The sequence below is a fragment of the Corythoichthys intestinalis genome, chromosome 2 (assembly GCF_030265065.1).
Source record: "Corythoichthys intestinalis isolate RoL2023-P3 chromosome 2, ASM3026506v1, whole genome shotgun sequence".
In the NCBI taxonomy this organism is placed as follows: domain Eukaryota; kingdom Metazoa; phylum Chordata; class Actinopteri; order Syngnathiformes; family Syngnathidae; genus Corythoichthys; species Corythoichthys intestinalis.
Window position 1 is genome coordinate 49,371,411 of NC_080396.1, and position 17,667 is coordinate 49,389,077.

The window sequence follows — 17,667 nt, forward strand, 5'->3', positions numbered from 1 at the left end:
TAAAAGAAAAAAAAAAAAAAAAACATCCATACTGTAAAAATAGACTCAAGTTAACTTTTTGACCGTTTGACACTGAAAAAAAAAAAAAAAAAATGAAATCAATAAATAATCATAAATTCAAATTGATTAGCAACATTAACTCTAGAGGACAATATGCCAAACTATTAGACTAAAAAAAAAATAATAATAATAGAGCAAAAACGACAGTGTCGTTGGACAGAGAGACAGTTTTTATTTTTGCTGCAGGCAGTATCAGCTCCTTTGCTGTGGTGTTGGGTTATTTTGCATTGAGCAACTTAGTATGCCTCCTTATGTGATGCTGACAGTGTTGGCTGGTTTACTGATGTAATACTGACAAAGCGGGACGATTGTTGGCAATATTCGGCACGTTTTCGCTGGGAAAAAATAGCCTGCTGTCCGCTGCAAACATTTTTAGACAAAGTAAACAGACTGGTCTTTCCTCGTCTTCCACTTTACTAAATCTCAAAGCCAAAAGCAAAATGCTACATACGCTTCATCATATTTCTTCGTCTTAGCTTTTCATATCTCCATTGCTCTTTGCTGTGTGCTCTCGTTTGGTTCAAAAATACTGCATGCTGAAAATGAGAGCGCCACTGCCACCCACTCAGTGGATGTGCAGTTACACTTTATTCTAGTACGGGGAAAAAAGTATGTTCCCCAAGGTCACTTGCGCCATCCCCAGCATCGCTCTGCGCCCCCCTGGTGGGGCCCGCCCCGCTATTTGAGAAGTACTGCTTTAGAGGCTGTTATTTTTGGATCTACTAAATATTGAAGTAATTTATCTGTTGGGTTGCCCAAATGTATCCACCTGGCTTCTTTTGTTTAAATAATTATTGTACACTTTCCATAATGCCTATAAACTTTTTTTCACCACTCAAATATTACTGTTTGCCTGCTACTGTATATGATATATTTACCTAAAATTTCTGATTCATATAACTGATTTTTAAATGAAAATCTTGAAAACTATCAGGGGTGCCTAAACTTCTGCAAACCACTGTAAACTATTTTGTGCACAGAGAAGTTCCATCACGTAGCATCTCCTTACCGTGTGACCTTAAAGATACGCAGCAGGCGGACACAGCGTAGCACAGAGATCCCCAGGGGTGGCATGATTTCCAGCTCCACCAGAATGGTCTCCATGATGCCGCCGCACACCACGAAGCAGTCGAAGCGGTTGAAGAATGCCACAAAGTAATGCGCCAGGCCCAAGCTGTACATCTTCAGCAGCATCTCAACCGTGAACAGTGACAACAGCACCTTGTTGGCAATATCTGCGTGGCATTGGTCACATGATGCATGCATTTGATAAGACAGATATGAAAACACACATGCACACATACACTTCACGAATGGTCACATGGTCAGGCGTCGTTACATGACAGTTATAGATGGAGGGCGGAGGCCGTACCCTGCACCTGCGTCAGCCAATCGGGTTGGTTATAGTGCTCGGATGCGCTGAGAGATGTGTTGAGGAAGACGAGAAGCAAGACCAACCAATAGAATGTCACCGATTTGACGGCTGTGCGACAGTTCCTGCGACAGACACGGTTCCAGCGGCGCAAAGTTCGACTGGATTCAGCAATACACAGACGTGAGGTGAGTTCATGTCAGTGTTCCCACTCCATCAACAAAGTGTCTTGTGATTAAACTCACCAGCAGCTGATCTTCATCATTCGTGAACTGAAGCAAAAGAAAGAGGCATTATCTCGTTTGTGGTGTGATCATATACTGTAAGTAGATGTATATTTGTGGGTTTGTGTGCGTCCATGCATTACCAGCAGGCCTGACAACAGTTGGTGTGCTCTTCATCGATGTTCTCAGTGTTCTCAGATGCCGTTTCACTGGCGGGAAGACTTGCTAAGTGAGAGACACAGCTCAAGTTAATGCTGATACCAGTTGTGAAGTTAGAGATGGGTATGAAATGATGGAACATCTAATATTCATTCAGTGTGTGATTCCGTGTTTCTTACCGTGTGTTTCATTCGAGTGACTGAACCATCCAAACTTTCCTCTCTTCTTATCTGACAGATCACCCAGAGACGGACCTACCCACCCACACAAGCTTTTATTTACCTGCATGCACATATGTAAAAACAAATACACACTCACGCGGGTTTCCATCCTCATCCAAGTCGTCCATGTCCTCAGCCTGAGTGATCCAGTCCATGTATCCACACAGGTCCTCCTCCATCTGCTGCTTCTCACGGAGCTTTTGGAAGTCTCCGCGAGCCTTTGCTTTCTCCCTTTCTTTGCTGAACTCTCTACAACGTCAATACACTAACATTACTAATGTGTGACAATAATAATGATAAGATGATGGACTAACAATGTGGCAATAACACACCAATCAGGCAACAATACGGTAGTAAAAGCACATTAATCATTTGCAATAAGGCAACAACAACACAAAATAAACCGAAACCCCAAAAAGTATGCAACACTAACTCATGAAAAACTCTCAGTAATTACAGTAATGTTATAATGAGAAATAAATTGCATAAAAATGATACTATAATGTCAAAATAGATTATCAGTGGCATACAAATAACCTTATAATGATTCAACAATATTGTAGCAGGAAAGTAATATTAATTTGACATAGCATCAGGGGTGAAAGCGGGCCGGAACGGGCCGGAACGCTGTTACGGTACAAGATTCGAGCCGTAACGGCATTCCGGTATACGGTGCTATGATCCCAAAAATATGACTGCAACTGTCAAAACGCTACGGAACGTAGACTGTAACAAATGCTAACGATAGAATAGCAACGAAACAGTAACCCAACATAAGCATGATAATGCTGTACCAGTAAGAAAACACTGACTCCAAAATGATGTTCATGTTAGAGCACTAAGAAGCTTTTTTGATTACTGACCCACTGAGGACACCAAGAACCAGGTTGAGAACGAAGAAAGACCCAAAGATGACCAGACTAACAAAATAGACCCAAGGCAGCTCAAAGCCGATTGCATCGTTCATCTGCACACATGAGAGACCACATAAAGTTGTAGAATGATATAAAGGCTCATCGGAGAGCAGTGGCAGTGTTTCACTTGTGTGTGCAAAAGTTTTTGTGTGAGTGATGGAAATTCAGTAGTGTATGACAGGATTTTAGCAGTATATGAGGGCGTATCAGAAGCGTGGTTGAGTGTCTTAGGTGTGTGTATGAGGGTGTATTTGAAGATCATGCGTTTCACTACAATGTATGAGAGCATTTAATCAGTGTAAGTGAGAGATTATCTGGGTTCATGTCCAAGTTGGATGTTTCTCACCCAGTAGAGAACGTCAGTCCATCCCTCCATGGTAATACACTGAAACACCGTCAACATCGCAAAGAAGAAGTTGTCAAAGTTGGTGATGCCTCCGTTGGGTCCGTCCCAGCGCCCACGACACTCGGAGCCGTTCACAGTGCACTGGCGGCCGTGACCCGCGAAGGCACAAGGCACCGGGTCGTCCTCCACAAATGTGTCTGCGGTAATAAAGACATCGGCACGGACGTTCTTAGGGGAGTCTTTGTTGCCGCTAAATAATTTACAGCAAAGGATTATGGTTCATCACTTTTTAACGGAGGTGGGTAGAGTAGCCAAAATTTTTACTCAAATAAGAGTAGTGTTACTTCAAAATAAATATTTCTCAAATAAAACTAGTCATCCCAAAAAATGCACTCAAATACAAGTGAAAAAAAGTATATGGTGAAAAGAAGACTCAAGTAATGAGTAACATTGTGAGTAAGTGCTTAAGATGTTAGATTTGTTTTTCTCAGCACAAAGTTTTCCATATCATCTGTTATTATTATGCTGTACTGTAACATATTACATAACCACATTAGGCCAAAGAAATACAAAAAACAAAAACGCTGAATTCCTACGAGAGAAAAAAAATCTACAGAAATTAAGCATTATTCGTCCAAAGAGCATGAGTGCCCTCTAGTGGAGAAAACAAAAGGATCATATCTCCGGTTTTCTTTGGTCAATCAGTGCCAAATAAAAACTGGGAGAGCGATTAAAATCTTCGCTCTATGTCGAATACCTAATTTTTTATGGTGCTTTCAAGACGCCATGTCATTGAACAGGTGGTCGTGATCATAGAATGGCGAGCTTGAGTCTGATTCGCATAATGGAGTCATGTGATTATTGTTGCGACGTCTCGTTGGTGAAACTGGTTGAGCCACTTTTGCCGAAATTATTTTTTGAACGGATCATGTGAGTATCACCTTAGAGATGGTCCTTTGCTTATCCAAAACTACACCTGAGGAGGCAAGATTGATATTCGGAATTTCTTTAAACCTTAGCTTTCAAAAGCTTCAACAACAACTGAGCTTGAACCGAGGTTTGAGCACGAGCACTTTCAAGATGTATGTACATATACGTACATATATACACTACCGTTCAAAAAAGAGGTCGCTTTGACCCCAAACTTTTGAACGGTAGAGTATTTTATTGCGGACACTGCATTTCGGGGTCATCAATATGTGCCCCCCACCCCCCCACCCCCCAAAAGTCAAACTCCGCCTGTGCTTGCCAATACTGTCGTTGCACAGTTGTTAGTGTACTGTAATCAGCGCATGTCAGTTTGTGAAAATGTGGAAAAATAATCTCCATAGAATTTTCAAATTCACTTCAGTTGATTTCTAATAAACAGATAACAGATATGTAGGTTGAAACAACAAAAATATTCCAAATGGCATGCAGGCAAATAGTGGTTCTGTTTACTGAGCATTTCAATTAGGAAGAAAATATGTGGCTGGTGTGTACCAGTTTCCATGTAGTAGCAGGTTCTGTGCATGCGTCCGATGAAGAGCTCCAAACCGATGATGGCATAAATAATGATGACAAAAAGGACCAGCAGAGCGATGTGGAGCAGCGGAACCATCGCCTTCATGATGGAGTTGAGGACAATCTGCAGACCTGTCACACACGTCCGTCAAAACACACGAAATTATGTCACCACCACGGTCTGCACACACTCACTGGGAACTCCTGAAACCAGTCTAAGAGGCCTTAAGACCCGAAAGGCGCGCAGGGCTTTGACGTCTAGACCTCCAGGTTTGCCCGGCACGTGGTGCGTGCTCGCCTGTTCGCCCGACTTGTGCGTCATGGTCTCCAGGACGACACTGAACAACCTGTTGTAGTAATAGCAGTTATTTTATCAGATTACAGCAACTACATATGTATACGATTCTTGAACATCGTGCAAAACCACAACTCCAATGGCACAAAGAAAACTCATTTGGACTCATTAACTTTAGGTAGGACAGGAAATTATGCTTCCCTCTCACTCAACCTGGACAGAACTGAACTAGACCCTGGGGCTTGTATTTAACAAGCTGAAGACAAGTGCAACTCATCCTAAAAGCTTCTGACAGTTTAAAACACAAGCACGGTAGAGAATAGGTTACCAATAGCATAACCATAAATAAACTGCAATGTAACAATTTTATAAACACAATGTAGCACTAATGTAATAATAGCGCAACAATTATTCCACATTATCAACAACAATAACATTACAAATAAATTATAAAAATGTAACAACATAAGGATAAAACAATTATATACTGTAATAATTATGCAAATATTCCAATATTAACATGATGATATAGTAACAAGAAAATCGGAATGAAACAACATAATGCAAAGTAACAAATGTAAAACTTCCATAACATTAACACAAATGATCAGATCAAATTAACAATGTAACCGCAACAATGGAATCACAATAGCTTAACATCATTGACAAAAATGCAATGTAACAATTAAATTTTAAAGACAATTATTATCATCACCGTCATCAGTAGTTACGACAACGAGCCCTTCTCGTGGGGGCGTCTACTTGTGGCTATTCAGGTGGACGTTGACACTGATCTGTGACCTGTATTCTTGGTGCAATGTTTGAACGGGTGTTTTCCTGTCTTTCCTTTCAGGAATTTTGTTTGGTTTCTGCGACACAGCGGAGTTGCTCCTCATAGTGTGCATCACCTTCTTGCACCTCTTCCTTCCATCGGTGCCTCTTTAAGGCCATGTGCACCCAGTCAGAAGACAGGATACTGAATTTTCTTCAGAAATTGGCAGTAAACGGTTAGCGACAACATGAGAAACTACATTGCCAGCAGTTGACAGGAGTGAGATGCCTCTGTAGTTTCCATATTCAGATTTGTCTCCATTCTTAAATATGGTCACATTTAGAGCATCACTGAGCTCAGAGGGGAGCTCTTTGTCTTTCAAGGCCTTCAGAAGGAGAGTATGTTCTGGGCAGTTTTCTACAGGACCCCAGCTTGGATCCTAATGGCATCTTGAACCTCAGATAAGGTGGCATGTGCACCCATGTGTTCCGTGATGGGACTCTGAGGGATGTGACAGATATGATTTGACTGAGTTACAGTGTTACGGTTGAGTAGTTCCTGACAGTGCTCTCTCCATCGTTTGTTAGTGGACTTGCTGTCCTTCTGCACCTGACCATCCTTTGAGTGTATTGGGTTCAAGGTGTAATGGCTTTGGGCAGTAGACATCCTCAGTGGTACTGACAAAGCCTTTAGTGTCTCCAAAGTCTGTCAGACACTGGATATTCATTGCCCTTCCAGTCCACCATAAGTTGTTCATCCGGAAGTCAACCATGGCTCTAGAGTGAGCCAGTCTCTTGGCCTTGCTGTTAAAGTTGTTTCGCAAGGCATTACATGCTTCCCATTTTTTGGAGATAAGCAGTTCGATCATTTTCATCAAACCAGTCCCAGTGTTTTCTGGACTTGTATTCAAGAATGGTTTGGAATGTATCGAGGATGATTGACTTATAGCAGATTCGAGTGCTCTATAATGTTGTCTGGATATTACTGTTTGGGAAGTTCTCCAAGAGAAACCTTAAGCTGCTGCTGCTGGGTGGCAGTTTCATTTAGGCTTTCCAGTTTAACAACAGAGGTGGGTAGAGTAGCCAAAAAATTTACCCGCGTACCGTTACTTCAAAATAATACTACTCAAGTAAAAGTAGTCATCCAAAAAATGTATTCAAGTACAAGTAAAAAAGTATTTGGTGAAAGAATACTCAAGTAATGAGTAACATTGCGAGTAACTGCTTATACTTTTGTTTGCTTGTTTGTTTTCAAACAATGGTTTTCTTCTCAGCACAACGTTATCTATATGAACTGTTGTTATAATGATACTGTCCAATAACCCATAATATAACCACATCAAGCCAAAGAAATACAAAAAAAAAAAAAAAAAATGTGCGGGAAAAAAAAATGACAGAAATGAAGCATTATTTGTCCAAAGAGCATGAGTGCCCTCTATTGGAGAAAATAGTTCCTAGTTTGAATAGTGATTAGTTATTTCATAGTTACTATTATGAATTTTATGAAATTAAAAGTATCATATATCCGGTTTTCCATGGTCAATCGGTGCCAAATAAACACTGGGAGAGAGGGTAAAATCCGCACTTTTGAGTAATGTTGAGGGCAGCGCTCTATCTCAAATATTTCATTTTTTTAACGGTGCTTTAAAGATGCCATTTTATTAAACAGACTGGCATGATCATAGAACAGCAAGCTTGTGTCTGATTGGTATAATGGAGTCATGTGATTATTGTTACGAAGTCTCATTGGTGAAATTGGTAGACCTACTCTCGGCCTCACTGGCAAAAAAAAAGTTAACATGTAGCATAAAGAGGAAAAATGTAACGACTCTTGTGAAGCCCAAAGGAACGGAGTAAGAGTAGCGTTTTTTCCTCACAAATCTACTCAAGTTTAAAAGTAAAAAGGTATGGCATAGAAAAACTACTCTTAGGAGTACACTTTTCTCAAAAAGTTACTCAAGTAATTGTAATGTAATGTACATCAAGAAGCATTTTACATACTGTACATCAATTTAGGATACAGGAAAAATAAAGGCAAAACCATGACCACAACGGTGGTTTTTGATGAGAAAGAACTTAGTAATATGTTGAGGAGTCATCAACAGAAAGAGATGCAAGTCTACTAAACAAGTCAACGGAAGGCATTTGTCCTGCGGTCACTATGACAACAGCCTTCATCATGACCCTAAGGACATGAAGTGAGGTCACCGTTGACCAAATGTTGTGAGTACCAGCGAGAGAGGCTCCGGCGGCTCGGCGTGGCGAGCCGAGCGTTACGCACGCTCACAACCACGGCGCTGAATCACACCAATTGTGGCAGCGCCGCAGGCATCCGCTTGGGACGCCCGACAAACGAGAACGTCAGCTCACGTTTGCCTCGACTCAAACACTTTACCGCCGCGCCGCTGCACTTCAACCGCTGACACTCTATCCATTCACCCAGTAGCTAAGATGGGTATGTCAGACTATAACAATAATGAATAAATACAGATAATGTAACAACAAAATCATAACATGACATCAACAATGACAATCATAACAAAAAACTAATGCTTTTCCAGTGACATAGAGATTTGACTTCTATAGTCGTCAAAGACTTTGAATGAGATGTTAGAGCAAAACAATCACATATACCTATAATGTAACAACGACAATAGCAAAACGAGAACAATAACATGACAATAACTTAAACCCTAACCATTTTAGTGTAGCAGTGCACTGACTAACTACCCATTAAGTCCGTTGCTAAGACTTTACTAAAAAATAAAAACACTAACGTAACAATGCTTAGCTTACCCAACGATGACAATGACAAAGTCCAGAAGGTTCCAGCCATTGCGGATGTACGAGCTTGGGTGCATGACTAGACCGTAAGCCAGGATTTTCAGGAAGGTTTCCACAGTGAAGATGATGAGAAAGACATACTCCACTTGTTCCTGGAGGAAACACATCCCAACAGTGTAAAATTTGTGTATAAATGTCCAGATTTTTAGTCAAATATTTACAAATTTGAGTCTTTACAAATATTTCCCCACTTGTACCAAATTGTCCTCGCAATTCACATCTTGTAGGAGTCTCTACAACATGTACTCATGTTGTGCCTAAATGTGGTTGTTATGTCCTGACTCTGGCATTTAGGTTATCTTCAGCTTGTCTGAGCACACAATTAACCTACTTTAGGATCAGATCCACTCTATGTGTGAGGAGTTAACAACTCACCAGGTCGTGGTTGGTGGAGTTGGAGTCATCCTCTGGAAATGGTTTGGAAACACCCAGGGCGACACAGTTAGCAAAGATTGCTAACAGAATGAAGATGTCAAATGGTCTGAGTTACATTAAGGAAGCTTTACTAAGCTTTTTCTATGCTATAAAACAGATCTCACGAATTAAGAATGGACATCTTTGGAAAACTGATGTAAGGACTTACTATGGCCTGGAATTACTGTAAAAGGATACTTCCACTCAACAATGGAGAGCGCAGCGCGTCTGATGGGGTTGTTGAGCTTTAGGCAAAACAATGCTCGGGGAGCTCGCTGGACCTGATTGGTGCCCTGGACCTAGACAGGAAAGGACATAATCACCTTAACACCTTGCTTCTTTGTACACTGCTGGCCAAAAGTATTGGCACCCCTGCAATTCTGTCATATAATGCTCAATGTCTCCCAGAAAAAATATTCCAATTACAGATGCTTTGGTCGTAATATCTTCATTTATTTGGCTTGCAATGAAAAAACACAAGAGAGAATAGAAAAAAAAATAAATCATTATCATTTTACACATAACTCCCAAAAGGGCAGGACAAAGGTATTGGCACCCTCAGCCCAATATTTGGTAGCACCACTTTTAGACAAAAAAACTGCGAACAACCGCTTCCAGAATCCATCACTGAGTTTCTTACAATGCTGTGCTGGAATTTTAGACCATTTCTCCTCAGGTGTTCTATGGGATTCAGGTCTGGACTCATTGCTGGCCACTTTAGAAGTCTCCAGTGCTTTCTATTAAACCATTATATAGTGCATTTTGAAGTGTGTTTTGGGTCATTGTCCTGCTGGAAGACCCATGGACTCTGAGGGAGACCCAGCTTTCTCACACTGGGCCCTACATTATGCTGCAAAATTTGTTGGTAGTCTTCAGACTTCATAATGCCATGCGCACGGTCAAGCAGTCCAGTGCCAGAGGAAGCAAAACAACCCCAAATCATCAGGGAACCTCCGCCATGTTTGACTGTGGGGACCGTGTTGTTTTCTTTGAAGGTTTCTTTTTTTTTTCCTGTAAACTCTACTGTATGTTGATGCCTTTTCCTAAAATGCTCTACTTTTGTCTCATCTGGCCAGAGAACATTCTTCCAAAACATTTTGGCTTTCTCAGGTAAATTTTGGCAAACTTCAACCTGGCTTTTGTATTTCTCTGGGTCAGAAGTTGGGTCTTCCTGGGTATCCTACCATAGAGTCCCGTTTCGTTCAGACGCTGACGGATAGTAAGGGTTGACACTATTGTACCCTCGGACTGCAGGACAGCTTGAACTTGTTTGGATGTTAGTCAAGGTTCCTTATCCACCATCCGCACAATCTTTCGTTGAAATCTCTCGTCAATTTTACTTTTCCGTCCACATCCAGGGAGGTTTGCCACAGTGCCGTGGGCTTCACACTTATTGATAACACTCCGCACGGTAGACACAGGAACATTCATCGCTTTGGAGATGGACTTATAGGCTTGAGATTGCCCATGCTTCCTCACAATTTTGCTTCTCAAGTCCTCGGACTGTTCTTTGGACTTCTTTCTTTTCTCCATGCTCAATGTGGTACACACAAGGACACAGAGCAGAGGTTGACTCAACTTTAATCCATTTAACTGGTGGCAAGTGTGATTAAGTTATTGCCACCACTTGTGCCACTATGTGCCACAGGTAAGTAACAGGTGCTGTTAATGACACAAATTAGAGAAGCATCACATGATTTTTCAAATGATGCCAATACTTTTGTCCGGCCTATTTTTGAAGTTTTGTGCCATGATTTGATTTTTTTCCATTCTCGTGTTTTTTTAACTGCAAGCAAAATAAATGAAGATAATACTACCAAAGCATTTGTAATTGCAATCATTTTCTGGGAGAAATTGAGCATTATCTGACAGAATTGCAGGGGTGCCAATACTTTTGGCCAGCAGCGTGTATTGGTTCATAGAGTGTGTTGTCTCACATATACTGCTTACAAAGTTGGTGATATTGTAGTTTAAGAAATTTAAGAATTAACCTAAAATGCACTGTTAGCTTTACAGGTGAACTGAATTGCAACTTATTTTAGCTTTTGAATGAACATGTCTAACTGTTCCTGTTTCTGTACTTTTTTTTTTTTTAGGGGTGTAGTATCTCTTAATGCCTCACTTGTTTTTTAGCGTGTTGACCTCTCCTACGTTGCGTCCCGGTGGAACTGGTGGTGGAGTGGAGAGTATCCGTCCTGGTCATCCGCACTCCCTCGTCCTCGCCTTCAAGCTCCTCGTCCCAGTCCCCGCCAACTCTCTCCTCTCCCTCACCTCCTCCTCCGTCCTCCTCTCCGCCCTCCTCCCCCTCACCGCCACCATCTTCACCATCCACAGCATTGGCGTAGCCGTTACGTGCCGTGCCTGGCAAATTACAGGAATTCAGGAATTTAAAAAAAAAAAAAAAAAAACATTTAATATTTTGTGTCAATAAAGCAAAAAGTACTATTTTTAAGCCTACTGTGGCTTGGATTATTTTTCTGCTAATGGGAAAACAGTAACGTGAATCAAGATAATACTGTTCAAAACACTACGAATTCTTAGATTCTGCTATTCATAAGACTTGAATTGTGTAATGCATGGAATTCAGATGAACTTTACTAAAGATGATGAAAAACGGAAATTCAGAAAATAATTTGTATTGTGACAATGTTAACTATTGGAAACTCATTATGTCACACCCTAAAACACCCAAAACACCTGCAAATGTTTCATGAGCAATTACACAATATCATAGTCTGATTCAGAACGCTAAAGAATCATGAAGAACACTGCCGATTTAACAGAAGTCCAGAAAGAAAGTCATCGACACAAGAAAGGTGAGACACAAAAGGTCATTGTTGATGTTAGTATTAAAGTCAGTATACAGTGGGGCAAATAAGTATTTAGTCAACCACCAATTGTGCAAGTTCTCTACTTGAAAAGATTAGAGAGGCCTGTAATTGTCAACATGGGTAAAACCTCAACCATGAGAGACAGAATGAGGGAAAAAAAATAGAAAATCACATTGTTTGATTTTTAAAGAATTTATTTCCAAATTAGAGTGGAAAACAAGCATTTGGTCACCTACAAATAAGCATGATTTCTGGCTGTCAAAGAGGTGTAACTTCTTCTAACGAGGTCTAACGATGCTCCGCTCGTTACCTGTATTAATAACACCTGTTTTAACTCATTATCGGTATAAAATACACCTGTCCACAAGCTCAGTCAGTCACACTCCAAACTCCACTATGGCCAAGACCAAAGAGCTATCAAAGGACACCAGAGACAAAATTGTAGACCGTGGGCTGGGAAGACTGAATCTGCAATATCTAAAACGCTTGGTGTAAAGAACTCAACTGTGGGAGCAATTATTAGAAAATGGAATACATACAAGACCACTGATAATCTCCCTCAATCTGGGGCTCCATGCAAGATCTCACCCCATGGCGTCAAAATGATAACAAGAACGGTGAGCAAACATCCCAGAACCACACGGGGGGACCAAGTGAATGACCTACAGGGAGCTAGGACCACAGTAGCAAAGGCTACTATCAGTAACACAATGCGCCGCCAGGGACTCAAATTCTGCACTGCCAGACATGTCCCCCTGCTGAAGAAAGTACACGTCCAGGTCCATCTGCGGTTCGTTAGAAAGCATTTGGATGATCAAGAAGAGGACTGGGAGAATGTGATATGGTCAGATGAAACCAAAATAGAACTTATTGGTAGAAACACAGGTTCTCGTGTTTGGAGGAGAAAGAATACTGAATTGCATCCGAAGAACACCATACCAACTGTGAAGCATGGCGGTGGAAACATCATGCTTTGGGGCTGTTTTTCTGCAAAGGGACCAGGACGACTGATCTGTGTAAAGGAAAGAATGAATGGGGCCATGCATCAAGAGATTTTGAGTGAAAATCTCCGTCCATCAGCAAGGGTATTAAAGATGAGATGTGGCTGGGTCTTTCAGCATGACAATGATCCCAAACACACAGCCAGGGCAACAAAGGAGTGGCTTCGTAAGAAGCATTTCAAGGTCCTGGAGTGGACTAGCCAGTCTCCAGATCTCAACTCCATAGAAAATCTGGAGGGAGTTGAAAGTCCATGTTGCCCAACGACAGCCCCAAAACATCACTGCTCTAGAGGAGATCTGCATGGAGGAATGGGCCCAAATACCAGTAACAGTGTGTGAAAAGCTTGTGAAGAGTTACAGAAAACGTTTGGCCTCTGTTAATGCCAACAAAGGGTACATAACAAAGTATTGAGATGAATGTTTGGTATTGACCAAATACTTATTTTCCACCATGATTTGCAAATAAATTCTTTGAAAATCAAACAATGTGATTTTCTGTTTTTTTCCACACATTCTGTCTCTCATGGTTGAGGTTTACCCATGTGGACAATTACAGGCCTCTCTAATATTTTCAAGTGGGAGAACTTGCACAATTAGTGGTTGGCTAAATACTTATTTGCCCCACTGTACATCTCGCCTAAAGCAATCTTCTGATATGCTTGCAAGCATGACCAGTTGTTTTTCACAGAAAACCGCTGACAGTTAGTTTTGCCTCAGATAATCATGGACTTTAGCTGCCAACAATAATCATGGACTTTTAACTGCCAACCAGCAAGGCTCATGACCTATTTTGTAAGATGAGTTAATCACCAAACAGACACACCTCCTTTTAAAAACAGCATATAAGCAACGCCGAGCTCTCTGTTCGGTGTGCATTTCTCTACACAGCTTTTGTTCTGTCATTGAATGCACCCAGAAATTTCTGAAATTAAAACTGCCCAGTAATGATCTCTTGCCTCCAGTCTTTTACTTTGCAATCCAGACTAGCTGTCTCACCTGAATTGAAAACAAACACGCGGAGGACACTGCCTCCAATAGTATCCAAGCATATCGACAGAATGGGCGGGCTTCAAAGGTTTTTGAAATTTCTGATCCTTTTAAAAAATGTCAAAAGTTGGACCCGACGCATTTTTTGTTTTGGGAATGACCATATCAATGTTTGATTCAAATTCATAGAAAATAATTAAAAATGTTGACTCAAAATGACAACCGTACATATCTTGTCTTGCTTAAACATACAAAACAATTGTCTGGATTCATGGAAGACTAGGGAAAAAAGAAATTATTCACATTTGAGAGTTTGAAATCAGAGGATTTGGACTTTTTAGGATATAATTTCAAACATGCTTTCCTATTTGGAGTTTGTAGGACCTCCTTGTAATTGCATTGGCTTTTCCCATGAATACTTTTTTTCTCCCCCACGTTCCAAAAATATGCACGTTATGTTACTGAAGACTAAATTACCCAGACGTGTATGGTGAGTGTGAAGCTGACGATTGTACGAGTCACTATGATCCAAGTCACAAGTAAGTCCCAAGTCTTACCTGTTGTGGGCGAGACGAGTCGAGTCACAAGGTTAGGTCAAGTCAAGTAATAAGGTTATGTCGAGTCAAGTCAAGTCGAGCAGTCACAAGGTTGTAAAGACGAGTCAGGTCAAATGTTGGTTGTAAAGACAAGTTGTAGCAAGTCAAAAGGTTGTTGAGTCGAGTCGAGTTACAGGTTAGTCAAGGCCTTCACCATTGTTCCCCAGGCCACTCACAAAGTACTCAAGTTTAATATTTAAGGAAAACCTTATACTGTCAATGTAAAAAAAAAAAAAAAAAAAAAAAGCTATGCAGTTTGACGTTGTGCCTTCATCTTGGGAACTAGCCATGCATAACTTGCTAAGATGCATCTGCTGTCTCAGTCTGCACTCAAGTGATGTTCCATGAGGACATTAAGAGAGCGGCCAAGGTGACCAAGCGGGTCACTGGCAGTTGGGAACCAATCTACGATCCAGGTTTTTCAAGTCAGTTTGTCGAGTCTCGAGTCACAGTCTCACGAGTCAAGTCAAGTCTCGAGTTATTGCCTCACAAGTCGAGTTGAGACGAGCCTCAAGACTTAGGCCCTCCCAGCTCAAGCAAGTCAAGCCTGAGTCTGCATTTTTTTCCAAATCTGAGTCGAGTTGTGAGTCATCAAATTTGCGAATCAAGTCGACTCCAGTCTGTCCCTTTGATTCGAGTTCAATCGTCTGGTGTGAAGACATGTTTGTCTATGTACGTTCTATGCCCAGAGATTGGGTGGCGACCAGTCAAAGGTTTACGCAACGAAGTAAGTTTGCATATGCTACAGCTCGGCCATGACCTGAATGAAGATGAGCCCTTTAGAAAACAGATGGAAGAATCATCATCATTATTGTATTTATCATTTGAAAGGAAGATGATGGTGATGATGATAGTAGGGAAGACGAAGGTGACGTGAACACACCATCGTAGTGAACAGCTGTGACCTAGATTTGTGTGTGCGTGTATGTGCGCGATATGGGTCATGATGTGTGTGTGTTTTAGTTATTACCTGAGGATCATGAACACACACAGTGACCACAAACACTCATACTAAAGCACGCACAAACACACTATGAACATCTTAGTGAGATTATTTCTGCCTCACTCGACCTTCGCGTTGTCATTTTCCTAGATTTCCTGTTTCCCACAATGCCTTGCTGTGTCCAGCTGTGACACAAAGCTGATAAGTCTTTCACACACACGCAAGTAAACCGACAACAAACGTTGACTATTGCCGACTTGGCGACCAGATTGCACTCACACAACATCTGACACTGTACGACAAAATGGCGTGCCCATGCCGATTGCTGCTAACGTCACCATGTGTCAACATGCTAAAATGACTTAAATGCAGAGGAGACCAAAGTACGTACTCACTCTTTGAGTTGAGTAGAGCTAACTGTGGAAGAAATTATTATGTGTGATTAAAAGCATTAATTTAACATTTTTCTTGCAAAAGGATGGATGCATCTCTGGATTTCTTGCAAAATCGTCATGAACGCTCCCTTGTTCATGTTTCTCATGTCTTTTTTTTTTTTTCAATCAAATAAAGAGATTAACTGTAAAAAGAAGTGCTAAAATAGAAATTGGCTACTCTGCTAAAACACACAACTCTCTACTTAACTCATTCACTACCAAAGATGTTGTTTCTGTCAATTCTGATGTTCAGCAACTAAAGAACGGGGGAAAAAGTGAATAAAACGTTTTATTATGATGAAAAAGAGGGAGATAATTTCTTTTTGTAGGTTCTGTGTTCATGTATCCATAGAACACAATATTATGTAGCACTTGTGGCATAATGTTTAAGAGTGAATGAGTAAAGTACACCAACAAAGATTTGTAGCCTACTTGGTTTAATTCCTAGCATCGCTGAATTGATGAATAATCATTGGAATGATGGATGAATAATGGGTAGTCACGGAAGGGAAGCAAACAAATGAGCCGGTAAAGAGTGAAGCAAGCCTGCAGGGGGCGCTGCTGCTTTTGCTGTATTAACTTAACATGATTATTTTGTCCTCAGGCTGCTGAGGAGCTGAGGTTAGGACAGTGCAGGTCACATGACTGTTGCTCACGTTGTTTTGTTTTGTGTGTGTATGCGTGTGTGTGTGCATGTGTGGCTGGTGGAGCTGCACACTCACGCACACACTCACGCACAGCCCCTGCATTGCCCCACGAGAATCCGTCTAATTATGCCCGAATTATCCCGAGACAACCGAGATCATCCTGACAGCAGCGAGCGTGCATGCATGCATGCATGTACAAGACAAATGTGCGTGTGTGTGTATGTGTGTGGACTAGCGTGACCTCAATGGCTGTAAGACTTTTGGAGGAAGTCCTTCAGCTGAGTCGAGGCCCACTTTAGCGGGACTGTGTTGTGTCGTTAGAACACCGACTGCATGTCTGTGTGTGTATGTGTGTGTAGTTGAGCATCACTCGCACACTACCCTCATACGCCTTGTTAACTTCCTGATTTTCACTGTTCTGTTTCTCTGCGTGTGTGTTTAAGAGTGCGTGTACGCGCGCATGTGTGTATGCGGTTGTGCCCTCCAGCCTGGTCCAGCTGGGAAGGTCATTGGGTTATTTAGTCAACGTCGTTGTGCTTTTCTTTTTCGTCATAAAGGCATAATGTGTCTCCACCATCCATTGTCTGTTGAGCTAGAGCCTATCCCAGTTGTCCGTGAGTGCGAGGTGGGGTACACCCTGGATTGGTCGCCAGCCAAGCACAAAAGGGCCTAACACTCTCAGAACGCAAATCTTTGCATTCACTATCACTCAGTGAAGCGCTGCTTACCTCGCACAGACCACATTCGTAGTGGAGCAGCATTTCTCCACTGGGTCCTACAATACATTTCTCAATAAATGAAGCATTTTGGCACATCATGGTCAAAGACTAATCGGGTTTCAGTCAATTGAGTAAAGCGCAAGGAACTGGAACAAAAGGTTTGAAGGATTAGCTTCACCGCCATGGCAACCGGCGATTTAGCACTCATTTCCATGACAACGCTATCAGGATGTCGGTGGACGCCATCTTAATTCCGCAAGCAGGAAGTCTGATCCTCCGCCAGGATGAAAGGATTAAGGCACACTCAGTAAGGTATGTGGAGGTCAATGTGATGGTGTATTGATCATGGAAAGAAATGAAAAATACAGTAACCGAATGGAATAATG

The 17,667-nt window shown here is 41.5% G+C and overlaps 1 protein-coding gene across 2 annotated transcripts in view; it reads right to left on the reverse strand.

Moving 5' to 3' along the window:
- Positions 1 to 17,667, reverse strand: part of cacna1fb (calcium channel, voltage-dependent, L type, alpha 1F subunit) — a 46,129-nt gene that overhangs the window by 26,073 nt on the left and 2,389 nt on the right. For both annotated transcript variants that reach the window (XM_057821979.1, XM_057821978.1), the window contains exons 2-15: positions 11,246 to 11,484; positions 9,322 to 9,422; positions 9,085 to 9,190; positions 8,662 to 8,801; positions 4,995 to 5,146; positions 4,779 to 4,931; positions 3,297 to 3,493; positions 2,900 to 3,003; positions 2,134 to 2,285; positions 1,995 to 2,069; positions 1,800 to 1,881; positions 1,678 to 1,704; positions 1,433 to 1,593; positions 1,070 to 1,295 (exon numbers count right to left, since the gene is read on the reverse strand). In XM_057821979.1, the coding sequence (XP_057677962.1) occupies positions 1,070 to 1,295; positions 1,433 to 1,593; positions 1,678 to 1,704; positions 1,800 to 1,881; positions 1,995 to 2,069; positions 2,134 to 2,285; positions 2,900 to 3,003; positions 3,297 to 3,493; positions 4,779 to 4,931; positions 4,995 to 5,146; positions 8,662 to 8,801; positions 9,085 to 9,190; positions 9,322 to 9,422; positions 11,246 to 11,484 (1,915 nt within the window). The remainder of the gene's footprint in view (positions 1 to 1,069; positions 1,296 to 1,432; positions 1,594 to 1,677; positions 1,705 to 1,799; positions 1,882 to 1,994; positions 2,070 to 2,133; positions 2,286 to 2,899; positions 3,004 to 3,296; positions 3,494 to 4,778; positions 4,932 to 4,994; positions 5,147 to 8,661; positions 8,802 to 9,084; positions 9,191 to 9,321; positions 9,423 to 11,245; positions 11,485 to 17,667) is intronic.